This window comes from Ursus americanus, chromosome 4 (assembly GCF_024610735.1).
Source record: "Ursus americanus isolate L20-20 chromosome 4, mUrsAme1.1.p, whole genome shotgun sequence".
NCBI lineage: Eukaryota > Metazoa > Chordata > Mammalia > Carnivora > Ursidae > Ursus > Ursus americanus.
The window spans coordinates 29,480,097-29,492,487 of record NC_142130.1 but is presented as its reverse complement, the minus strand read 5'-3'; the positions used below and the strand labels follow the sequence as shown (position 1 = coordinate 29,492,487).

General features: G+C 53.3%; 2 protein-coding genes across 2 annotated transcripts in view; one reads left to right on the top strand and one right to left on the bottom strand.

The window, feature by feature from the left end:
* Positions 1–1,614: 1,614 nt before the first annotated feature.
* HES1 (hes family bHLH transcription factor 1) lies at positions 1,615–4,157 on the bottom strand. The gene is made up of 4 exons (XM_045812495.1): positions 3,794–4,157; positions 3,558–3,653; positions 3,206–3,293; positions 1,615–2,537 (listed from the first exon to the last, which is right to left on the bottom strand). The coding sequence occupies exons 1-4, from the start codon at positions 3,899–3,901 to the stop codon at positions 1,987–1,989; spliced, it is 843 nt and encodes a 280-aa protein (XP_045668451.1). The 5' UTR covers positions 3,902–4,157; the 3' UTR covers positions 1,615–1,986.
* A 1,044-nt stretch (positions 4,158–5,201) lies between these two features.
* Positions 5,202–12,391, top strand: part of LOC123802086 (uncharacterized) — a 147,929-nt gene continuing 140,739 nt past the window's right edge. Inside the window, exons 1-4 of the mRNA XM_045812496.2 lie at positions 5,202–5,351; positions 8,991–9,057; positions 9,151–9,216; positions 11,669–11,756. Of these exons, the coding sequence (XP_045668452.2) occupies positions 11,696–11,756 (61 nt within the window). The 5' untranslated portion in view covers positions 5,202–5,351; positions 8,991–9,057; positions 9,151–9,216; positions 11,669–11,695. The remainder of the gene's footprint in view (positions 5,352–8,990; positions 9,058–9,150; positions 9,217–11,668; positions 11,757–12,391) is intronic.

Genomic DNA, 12,391 nt, shown 5'->3' with positions numbered 1-12,391 from the left:
CAGGATAGAAAAAGACTTCTAGTGCACCAGAAGACAGGTTTACCAAATGAAGCATTTAGGTTTGTTTTGGGTGTCTTAATAGAGCAATTGCTCTTATGTTTGTGTTTAAACAAGAGAGAAATCATGGAAAAAAATGGTACAATAAAGAAGGATGTGTGTATATATGTGTGTATTTCTTGGGGGTGGGTGTTGGACACCTTCCACATAATGAGGCAAGTAGGAGCCAAATTTTAAAAAGTATCTTTTTAAAACTCTCCCTCTGGGTCCGAAGCTGGGTCGAAGGTATTCAGTAGAAAAGTGCTGTCTGCTAGCTAGATCATTCCTATGATAGAGCGGCTCTGCACACTGGCCTGTGGGAAAGGCCGGAGCAAGGCGGGGGAGAGGTAAAGCTTTTGAAACAAGACAGAAAATCGTTGGCTTTATCTTTGTTAGGAAGGCTTCAAAGATTGATTTCTCCCGCCTCATCCTTCTCCTCCCAGAAGCCCTTCTAAAAGAAGGGGGATGAGAGGAGGTTGGCGGGAGGGGCCGGGCAGGGAGGAGGACTGGCCGGCGGTGGGGGAGGAGGGTGCGCCTGCCAGACCCACAGCGCGGTTGATGTGTCTGGTCTCGCAGGGCTCGTGGTTTTCATTTCCCCAACACCTGGATGCAGTCAAACACCTGGCCAAATCTGACAAAATCTGACAAGCCTTTGTGATGGGATTTGGAAGAAATTCCCTGCAGATCCTGGCACAGTTTAAAGCTGTCCGCTTTGAGTTAGGACTTGTTAAGGAGGGTTATGTGAGCTGAAACCCGAGACAACCCTTTTGCTTCTATCTGGAGCCCACATCTTGCCTGGAAATGGGGCATGACCAAGCGAAGGGGTCGCTTGCTGTTTGTATTAAAGGGAAGATGGCCTGTGTGCCTGCCAGCGCGGCCCCCACATGCTTTCTCTATTAGGGCCAAGCGCAGAAACTTATCAAAAACATATGTCTGGTGTTAATCATCTGGACTTGGGCTCCACTTGGGAGTCTTACTAGCTGTCCCTTGGCAGAAGGAATCTGTTGACCTTCTCAGCTTGCTTGAAGAGGGTGCAGAGAGGCATTTTCAAACTTTTGGATGCTGGTACAAGGGAATGCCTAGCTGCCCCTAAGTATTGACTAATTAAACAGTCTCCAACACTTGAAGGCTGGAGGCTGCCTGCATCCATTTACTTTGGATGGTGGTGTGATACCCCAGGGAAGTAGCGCCACAGAGGTCTCCCTTAATGGGTGGTGGGCACACATTACTCGATTGATTAACGATTGATTAAGGTCATGACTTCAGTCCGTTTCAACCTTCCTCAGAAGGAGCTAATAGGAGAACCAGGACTGAATGATTTACTCAACTGCAACTAAAAAAATTTTGCAATCCTTGAAGACATTGACCACAAATCGATCAGAGTAGCCATATTAGATGGGTTCTTGCAAATTAAGTGGAATTTAGTTCATGGAGGGTTGGTAAAAGTTTGATGGATTTTTAAAAGTGTTCTTTTAATAACAAAAGAGCCAATGACTGAATTCTCAGATTACATGTAATCCACATTCTGCCAAGAGTCTTTTTTTTGCATATTCCGAAATAATCAGTTCTAAGACATAGAAGACTTTACTTTTTTCTTTTATTATATTTTCTCAAATAAACTTCCCAAAAGGAAGATATTTTAAGAGCATTTTCAAACATCTTTGGCATCACATAAAAAAGAAATCTCGTGTAAAAAACGAAATGTCATCTGAACTTTTATAATACAAAGGCGCAATCCAATATGAACATATAAAATATATACAAATATAGTGCATGGTCAGTCACTTAATACAACTCTCTACAAAAAAGTAACTTTTTAGAAATTAAAAAAACCAAAATAACCACTTAATCACAAAAGTCCTCTTCTCTCCCAGTGTCCAAGTTCCTGTTGAGTTTCCCGAGGGAAGAGAGGTGGGTTGGGAGTTTGCGGGGAGGGGTGACCTGAGCCCCTCAGTTCCGCCACGGCCTCCACATGGAGTCTGCCGTGAGCGAGGGGCCGCTGGAAGGCGACACTGCGTTCGGGCCCACGGAGGTCCCGCTGTTGCTGGTGTAGACTGGGATGACGGGGCCGCTGTGAGCGAAGGCCCCGTTGGGGATGAGGAAGGCAAACTGGCCGTCCGGAGCTGGCACCACCTGGAAGCCGCCGAACACCTTAGCGGCCTCTCCAGCGGGGCTGCCCAGCTTGCAGGGCGCGCCACCGGGAGGGGGCGCCGCGCCCCCGGGGATGGGCACAAGCGGCGGTGGCGGCGCAAACGGCGCGTGCTGCGGGCCGCCGGGTCCCGGCGGGGGCGGCGGCGGCGCCTGCAAGGCGGGGTGCGGCTGCCCGGGGTAGGTCATGGCGTTGATCTGGGTCATGCAGTTGGCCAGGTGGCCGAGCAGCCGGGTGCGCACCTCAGTGTTAACGCCCTCGCACGTGGACAGGAAGCGGGTCACCTCGTTCATGCACTCGCTGAAGCCGGCGCGGTACTTCCCCAGCACGCTCGGGTCTGTGCTAAGCGCGGCTGCGGGCCAGAAGGAGACAGACGGGTCACCCAATGGCCCTGGCCCCGAGGCCACCGCCTCCGCCCTGGGAGGTCCCCGCGGCGCTCCTCCCTGACCACCCGCCCGCGGAACAGCCCCTGGCTGGGGCTGGGGGAGGGTGGTGGTTTAGAAAAACCATCCACCTCTCAACACAAGCTTGGCGACCGAAGCCAAGAAGGTTCCTCTCCATTCCCCGCGGCTCTATTTTAACCCATTCAGCCTCACATCTTCCCCCACCCTCCGCGCGCGCGTAGTGACCTTGGGCAATGCCCTCCCCCCTCCCCCCGCGCCACCCGGGCCTCATTTCCCCTGTTCTAATGGGGAAGCGGGGTGTGCTAAACCAGATGACCCCCAGGCTCCACGCAGCTCAAAACCGCCACGGTTCTGAGACTTTTCGTCCCCACCCGCTTCCCCCACTGCCAAAGCCGCCCGCCACCCTCGCCGCTACAACCTCTCTCCCTCCCTTTCCGGAACAGTAACAACTTGGAGTTGTGGCTATAAATAAGCCCCAGACCGTGGGAACGCGAGAGTGAGCCAAGGCAGTAAAATGTAGCTGAATGCCTCTCACAACCACGGGCGGAAGTCTGGAAGAAATCACCGCGGCGCGAAGGGGACGCCCGCAGAGGGGGACGCTGCGAGCCGCCCTCACCCGTCATCTGCGCCCGCTGCAGGTTCCGGAGGTGCTTCACTGTCATTTCCAGAATGTCCGCCTTCTCCAGCTTGGAATGCCGCGAGCTCTGCACAGAAGAGGAGGCAAAGCACTAAAGTGAGAGCCCTGCCAGCGGCCTCGGAGTCTGGGGTCGCTCCCCTCCCCGGCCGCGGCACCGACATCCCCAGACCCTGGAGGGGCCGGGCCCTCCGGCCTCAGAGAACGCAGTGCAGGCGGCGGCGATCCCGCCGGCTGGAGGGGGGGGGGGGGCGGGCGGGTTTCACGTTTAGTACCTGAGAAATGGTATTTCATTTTAATTGAAAAAAAAAAAAAAGGCAGCGTTACCACTTACATCTTTCTTAAGAGCATCCAAAATCAGTGTTTTCAGCTGGCTCAGACTTTCATTTATTCTCGCTCTTCGTCTTTTCTCCATGATAGGCTTTGATGACTGTAAAGAAAAAAAAAAAAAAAGAGCCCTGAGTTCCCATGGGATCTGCCATTTCACCCCGGGGTTACAAGGGAGAAGGGAACCCACCAACCCCGACAGAATTTCTTAGGGCTGCAGAGAGATAGTGGTACTGCCCTTACCTTTCTGTGCTCAGATGCTGTCTTTGGTTTATCCGGTGTCGTGTTGACACTGGCTGGGGTAGCAGCCACCGGGGACGAGGAATTTTTCTCCATTATATCAGCTGGCATTTTCTGTTGCTTTTTTTTTAATCCCTAGAGAATTTTATTTTTGGAGTTCTTCACACAAAAAAAATTGTTTTGTTTATGTCCCTTTCACTTGAGACTTTCACAAAACTACTGAGCAAGTGCTGAGGGTTTGTTATAATATCTTATGGCTACTTGGTGACCGGTAGCGCTATTCCAGGACCAAGGAGAGAGGTAGACGGGGGATTCCACTGTTATCTGCACCAGCTCCGGATCCTGTGTGATCCCCAGGCCCTGGCGGCCTCTATATATATCTGGGACTGCACGCGAACGGCTCGTGTGAAACTTCCCAAACTTTCTTTCCCACAGTAACTTTCAGCCAATGGGAGGAGGAGACACGCGGCACCGCTCGTGGACCGCGCCCCCCCATTGGCCGCCAGGCACAAGGCCTGGCGGCCAATGGCGCGCGCCTGAGCCCGGGGCACCGGAGGCTACAACGTCAATCAAAAGGATTTTAACCCTTTGCTATTCTGCCTGCTGGGCTTTGCTTTAGAGAGGATTTTTCCGCAGGTTTTGCCCCAGTCTAGTTTATTTCTTTTGGGGCCAGGGTCTTTGCTCTTTATTTCCTTTCACATGTATAATAGAGCTGCTTTGACACTAATAAGAGATTCATTTGAAATATATTTTTAAAAAAAGATTTAGAAGGACAGGGATAAAAGAAGAGAACGTGAGCAAGGCTTTGAGTTACCGAAACATCTAAGTGATTTCCCGCTCAGACACTATACATTGGGGGGAAGGAGGATAATGAAAATCGATCATGCAGGAAAGGGGCGGGAAAAAAATACTTTTTTGCTTGCAGAAAAAGGAAAAAAATGCCTCCCACCTTATAATTGCGAATTTTCAGAGCAAGGTGTTTTTGTTGTTGTTGTTGTCCCCCCCCCCCCCCCGCCGCCTCGCCCGTCCCTCATTCCTCTTCTGGAGTCGGGGCCTTGGATCCCGCGCTTCCCCAGGAAACAATCAGAATAATTTCCAACTGGGCAGAAAGGAAATGGAATTTCAAATGAAAGATGAACAAGAGGGGCTTTGATGGCAAGGCCTCAGGGACGCGCGCGCGCCCTCGCCATCCTTTTCCTTTCCACCCACAGACTCTCGGTTCTGCGGCCTATGGAGGTGGCGGGCCGGGCGGCAGCCTCTCCCCTCCTTCTCAACCCGCGGGCGGCCGGGGCAGCCTCAGCACCCGGCGCGCGCGGGCCCTTTAAGAGCTACACCAGCCGAGCTGCAGTTTGACATCAGCCGGCCGGCGAGGGCGCGCCTGGAGCCGGAGCACGTGCCAGGATGTTTTATTGCCGCCGCGGCTGCGGCCGGGCCGGGAGGATGTGTGTGTGCGTGCGTGTGTGAGTGTGTGTGCGCGCGCCCCGGGGGCAGGGAGGCGGGGGGCGGCGGCGGGCGGCGGAGCGCGGGGGCTGGTTCTTGGTCCCCGGGAGAAGCCAAGAAGGTAAATAGCAGCTGCTGTGCTCGAGCCTGGGAAAACCCCGCCCCCTGCGCCTGGCCGGGGCTCATTGGCGCGCGCTGCGTGTGGTGTGTGTGTGTGTGTGTGTGTGTGTGTGTGTGTGTGTGTCCGGGGGCCCCCTCCTCCGGCCCCCGCCGGGCCAGGAATCCGAGGGGGCGGCGGGCTGGGAGCCGAGCCCCGGCGCTTACCACCGCCCCCCGCCTTTCCCCGGCCAAGGTCAGCCCTTCCGGGCGGGGAGCGCACACCCCGGGGTGGATAGTGGGGAATTATTCCAACCCCCCACTCCACCCCTGATTTCGGGCTTGGGGTTTTAACTCGGCCAAAAGCCTCACTAGCACCAGCCCGGGGGAGGGGTGGGGGCATTCTTGTTTGCTCCTTGCCCCGGCCCTCCCTCCCTCCCACCCCCCCCCCCCGCGGGGCCCCCGGCGCCCGCCGCGGTCACGAGATGCCTGACCGCACTTAGGAAGCGGCCGGGTCAGCCTCCTGCCTCCGCTCGGCGGCTGCGGTTAAAGCGGCTTCGCGCCGCCCGCCCCTTCCCCGGGTCCAGGGCGGCCGGGCAGCTCCCCCTCGCTGCGCCCGGGCGGCCGCCGGCGGGCGGCCGGGAGGAGGCGGGCGGCGCGGGCGGCTGCGTGCTGCCGGCTGGCCGGGCCGCGCGCCGGGAGGAGCCGCCGCCGCCGCCGCCGGGTGCCACGTGGCGGGCGCCGGGCCGGGAGCGCCAGGGCTCTGGCGGCGGCCTCCCTGGGGGATTTGCTGCTCGGGGCGGGCGACGCGCACTGCCCCGGCCGGCCGGCCGCCACCGCCGCCTCCCTCCCGCCCGCCCGCCAGCGCGGGTCGCCGGCCCCCGCGCCCCCACCCCCTCCACCCTTCCCGCCACCCGGGAGCTCGGCGCGCTGCTCGGGAGGCTCGGGGCAGCCCCGGAGCCCAGCGTCTTGTTTGATGTCGCGCTCCCCCCGCCCTCCCAGCCCTTCTGCAGGCTTGGAGGCCGCCAGAGGCCTGGCACACATTTCTCAGACACTTCATTCCTTCCTTCCTCCGAGCTCCCCACTGAGATAATGTTGTAAATGGTTCCACCAGATCTCGTCCGGCTGAGATTCAGCGGGTCCTGACTCGGGGTGACCTTGGGCAAGCCCCTCTCGTTCTTTCATTCTGTAGCGCACGCTCTGTGCCAGGCACTGTGGTAAACCCTGGGATTACCAAGAGGAGAGATACAGTGGCAGTTTGCAAGGAGTTTGCAGTCAACTGGAGGCAGACAGACCCTGATTTTCCTCCATTATTCCTATCTCTTAGGGCTTAGGTGATGGTCTGAGAGATCAGGAGAACCTAAAGGAAGCACTAAACCATGGGCAACACTCTTGCCGGACTACCGGGGGCGGTGGTGGGGGTGGGTGGGATACAGGGATGAATAAAATGATTATTACCCTCGGGAAGCCTACAGCACAGAGTGCAGCTGACATCTTTTTCCCCAGTATATTCCTCTGGTCCGCTCGAGAGAGACATCTATGTGTCTAGATAGAAGTAAAATGCTGTGGAGCTTTAGGATAGTTAAATTACTAGTAAGTGGGGGTATTCTGGAAAACTTCCAGGAGGAAATGGCATGTGCTTTGTATCTTGAAAAATAGATAGGATTGGGGCACTGGAAATATGAGTCATGGGGCTGGGGAAGATGGGAGTACCCACATCATTAAAGGCCTACAGTCTGGAACCTGAGGTCCTGATTCAGGGAGCATGGTCTGGAGTCCAGTGTGTATGACAGGAAGGAGTGTGAGAGGGGACTGAAGAAGGAGGCTTAAGGCCAAGTCACGAGACCCTTAAACATCTTGTTAAAGGACTTTAGCCTTATCTTCAGACAATGGAGAGCTAGGAAACGGGCTTGAATAGAGCAGGGACGTCAAGGTTCTCCTTTAGAAGGATGGCTCCGGGGAAAGTGCGGAGAGAGGATTGCAGGATTTAGAGGCAGAGAGCCCAGTTAGGAGGATTCAAGCCGGTAAAGGAGATTCCTAAGTGCCAGGTGTAGACTGACACTCACCCAGAAGCGCCTGTCTAGAACCAGCTCGCCTGGGCGTTGACTGCACACTGTGGGGTGACCCAAGTTCAGAAACCTGTCTACCCTTTCATGCCATGTTCCCCCACGACATGGGGTCTAACTAAAGAGTCATTGGACTCTGACTGAATTTACCTTCCAAGCGGTCATTTCCATCTTCCAGGACAGCCCTCAAGTCGGCTGCTAAACCTTTACCTCATTGCAGGCTTGGTTTACTCACTCTTGCCCCTCAGGCTACTCTCGGGGATTTTCGTGTGTTTTCTTAACACTGCGGAGCCGGCTGTGCCTATCGTGTTCTGAAGAAATGATGAACAATGTCTCCTTTGTGGACCTGCACCCTGGGCCAATGGGACCAGACTTTTCTTTCTTATTTTAAACAGATGGAAAGGGGGTGATGACAGAAAATTGTCTGTTGCTTTTGAAAAAAAAAGATGTGGAGTTTTCCTGCGTATTTGAAATCCTCTTGGTGAAAGGTGATGGGCCCGAAGTTACCCTTGTTTCTGCCATACAAACTTTGCAAGCTTCTTAAAATGCTCTACTCAGCATCTGACTTTTTAAAAACTGCATAAATACTCTGACCCAGATTCTTCCAAGGAACTAAACCCTTCCCAGGGAAGCGTGTTAACCCTTTCCAGGTTCCCCCCAAGTCTGTGAGAGCCAGTGACTTCCTCCATTAAGTTCTGCTATGACATTGACTGTGGTCTGCTGTTGCGCCCTAATTAACTAGCTGGGTATGCCACCCCCCTGTCCCTTCTAGCCTAAGAGTCTTTTTTTTTTTTTTTTTGTCTCTAACCCTGTCATCTCCTCAGGATTGGGCACCCTGAAGGTGCGTGGAGAATGCTGATTATAGTCAGGTTAGGGTCTCACTGCTGTGTCTGAAGCAGCCCTCATGGGTCAGATAGTTAATCAGCAACCCTTTTATTGCCACTTTAGGAGTGCTTAGACTGGTAGAATGAGCAAATAACTTACACACACACACACACACACACACACACACACACACATATTTTTTGAGAGACAGAAGGGTCAGTCAAGTAACCAGAAATTTGCCACGAATTTGTCTCTGGGCGGAAGAGAAACAAAAAAACCCCGAACCCATGAAATCTCTGGCCCTCCACCCTAATCATTCAAGAAGAAAATTTCTTTGCAAATATCCTTATACACTATTTTTCAGTATCCTTACTTATCCTGGGCAGTGAAAATAGGACCAAGCTGACACTCTTTCCACCCCTTCTCAAATGGGGAACGAAGATCCTACCCTCAAGGAAGGTGGCATTGGAAGCCTCCCTGTAGATAGAACGGCCTTTATTTTTCAGTCCCCCCCACACCCTGAAAGCAAAGGGAAAACTGAACCCTGTTCATCAACAGAGGTCACTTCTTTGATCCCACTGTGAGACCAGCAGAACACAGGGACCCTTTCCCACTGTATCATGCCGGAGAAGTAGGGCCAGGGGCTGCTCTGTTTATCCCCGTCCCCCTCTCTGGCCCACGAGCGGTGATTTTCTGTCTTCTGACATCACCTGTTTGCTTTAAACCATAAAACAAATAACTGCACCTTTAGTGAGACTCCCCTTTGTCCCTAGGTATCCGAATGGTTTGTGGGTTTGGTTTAAAGCGGCAGAAAAGACCGAGAGTGAGAGAAGAAAAAAGGTATTTTGCCTGAGGACTTGAAGCTCCCCCCCCCCCCCCCCCCCCCCGTTTTCCTCCGCTTGACTGACTTTCTCACACTCGGATTCCCTGCAGCCTGCCAGAGCCCCGGGAGCTGCCCTGCCAAGACCTATCCTGGGAGAGCTATTGAAAGAGCCTCGAGTAAGTACACACGGGGCGGATTTCTCCTCCCCCAGTGCCTGCTCCGCACCTGTACAGGGAGCAGTCCCACACATATCACCTGATCGCAGCCTTTTCAGAGACCGTGAGAAAAATAAAGCCCGGGATAGAAGAGATGTTTGTTGTCTGTGCAGGCAGCTCCCCGCAGTCCGAGTGCCCAGAAACAGCACGTTGCCGCCGACGGTGGGGCGGTGCACGCGTGTGTGTGGCCGGTGAGCCTGGTGGGAAGGGGCGGGGACCCGGAGGTCACCTGCAGGCTGACGGCGTCCCTGCCTGCATTTTCCGTCACCCGGCTGACCGGCTGACCGGTAGTTGTAGGACCCCTCGCTAGAATCATGATTGTGGTCCTTCTAGATGAGAGCCCATATATGCTCATGATGGCGGAATTCACAACCGGGATTTCTTACCTTAAGGTTCACGGACGAATGCCCGCCCCCGCCCCCTCTTCCGGGGAACCTGAAAAATGCCTGAAATGGAATTCAAAATTAAGTCTACATGCATATTTGGCAGTAGCTTAATACACACTTTTTGAATGAATGAATGAATCAATGAATGCATCTTTTTTTTCGTAAGAGGAGGGTCCATAGCTTTCAGCAGAATTTCAAAGCTTCTTGGGACCCAGAAAGGTGGAGGAAACTGATCTAGGCCATCTCCACTTACAAGGGTGTACTCCAAGCCCCAGAGGGGGCAAGGGACTGGCTTCAGGGCCTACAGCAACCTAGGGCCAGAGTGCGAGCCCGCAGCCAGGTTGGAGCTCTTCCCACCACACCACAGTGCTGTGGTCCCTGGGAAATTCAGGGTGGGGTTTACAGGGCTGTGCTCACCACCAAAGCCTGGATTTAAAATAGACACATTAATAAAAGTACTTTGAATTTCCAGAACTTTTTTTTGTTTTACATTCTGAGGCACTTGAGCCGCTCTGCACCCAGTTTTTGGATGGAGAAAGGGCTAGGCAAGAAAGCCAAGTGTTTATCAAGAGGAGAGGATTCAGGAATGCTTGGAACAAGAGGCCCGGTTGCCATGAAGAGGCATTAGAAACAACTGCAACTCTGCATTCCATCTTTGATAAAAATAAGTTGCTCCTTCTGAACAAAACTGCCTGGTCGGTTTCTAGCCAAGTGAGGACCTCGACGTGCAAATGGGGTGGAGGTGGAAAACAGAAGCTTTTGGCATTGGCTAATAGCAGCCTGTAATGCTTTCTGCGCCCCACTCCCCACCCCCCTTGGAAAACTTGACCAAGCCAGTGAGACCAGGGGAATGTGCACTTTTCTGATGGGCCCTGAAAAAGGATGGTTGCCAAGAAAGCCTTTTCCAAAGGGGTGGGCAGGGTGCTCTGGAATGGCTTACCTCCCACACTGGGCCAAGTCACAGCAGCGGCAGCGGTGCGGTGGGAAGGCTCTAAACTTGCTTTTAGCTGACCTTTACCCTCTGAACAGGGCTGTAGTGAGGCAAACCTGCAAGCCCAGGGATGAGGAGGGCATTCCCTAGGGAGTACAGGGTCACTAACTTGGCACCCCTCTGTGTGAAAGGCTCAAAACTTCACCAGGGCCAGTGCCTGGGGGGGGGGGCTCTGGAAGTCTCAAGAAGGTGGGGGTGAAGCCTAGCCCCTTTCAACCCAGGCCATGCATTTGTTTGGCTTGCTGATGACCGCTCAAATTGTGACATCAGATCAAATTGCTTGAAAAATCAAAAAAATAAAATTAAAAAAACCCCTCAGCTGGCCAGGAAAACCATTAGGATAAAACTTAGGGCCTGAAAGTGATATGGGATGAATGCTGCAACATTTTTAAATTAAAATCTCCATCATTGGTATCCTCACATCATTTCTCCTCTTACAGGAAAAGGGTCAGGGGACCCAGGGGAAGAGACCTAAGAGGTGGTATAATTGAGCCCAAGAGAAGTGACTTGCCCAAGGTTCAGCAGCCTCTCCAAGAGGAAATAGCAAAGCCAGAATTAGGCTTAGATTTTCTGCTCACCAGTCCAGAAACCCGCCTCACCATGTTGCTCCAAACACATTTTGAGGTATCATTTATAAGTGGCTAACATTGCCACCAAAGATAGATTCTCCATTGCGAGCCCGAGCTACCTTCTGGTGAGTGATTTTGGTCATGTGACAGACCATGCCCAGCGCAGAGCATGGGGAAATTCCAGGCTTTGCTGCGCTGTGATTTTCTCCTGGATTTGCCCATCACCCTATAACCTCTGGAAAAGAAACGATCTTGATTTCTGAGTTCCAAGAGGTAGGAAGCCCCTTGCAGGGGCCGCACAGAATAGGTCAGCCTGTCTCTCAGTCACACAAGCAAGCCAAGCCACATACCATCCCTCGTTTCTTCTAATTGCCAGCCTGTTTCCCTTATTTGTGCTCTGAAAGGAAGAGAGGGGGGCGGAGAGAGAATATGTCCAGGCCCTTGAATCTGTGCTTCGTCAATTCTAGGCTTTTATCGGGACCAGAGAAGATGTGATGATGTTGGAGCACAAAGACATTGAACTGCTGGCTGATGTCACGAGTAGCAGAGGGAGAGGTGAGAAATCTAATGGATTTTCCGAGTGGTTGATAGATGGCATGTGCATGTGAAATATAGATTTTTCAGGCTTAGGGAATAAGAGAAGATGGTTTAGGCAGCTGCCACGGCCACGGCTTAAGACTGTGGTGGTCTCCAGCACGGTTGGGGCCTTCGGGTCTCGTCCACAGAGTTGGCGGTAACTGTCCCCTGCCTGGTAGTACTTGACAGATGACAGGGCACTTTCTAGCCCGTGACAGCATTTTGTCTTCATATATGGTTTTATGATCTAGAAGGATTTTGGTGGAGGCTCAGGGAGGGAGAGAAAATTCAAGTGGTCAGTGCAGGAGGCATTTGGCTAGGCCATGGGCTACGGGGGGCACAGGATAAAGGATAGGTAAGCTTTCTGGAAAATGGTGCCTAGAGAGACAAGGCAGGGCAGGGAGCTTCGCAGCCAGGGGAGAATCAACTTTTCTTTCTCAGCCATGGGCAAAAATAGTGTTTCCAGAAAAATGGAAAGAGGGGAGAAGAGAGATGTCTGTCAACTTGGTATAGGATATTGGTAATCCAGAGGACACATCCTTGGGAGTGTGCGTGGGGGGGAAGCAAGGAGGAAGTGTCCTTTCTTGTGATGGGAAGCCAGGTGGGGGAGAAGA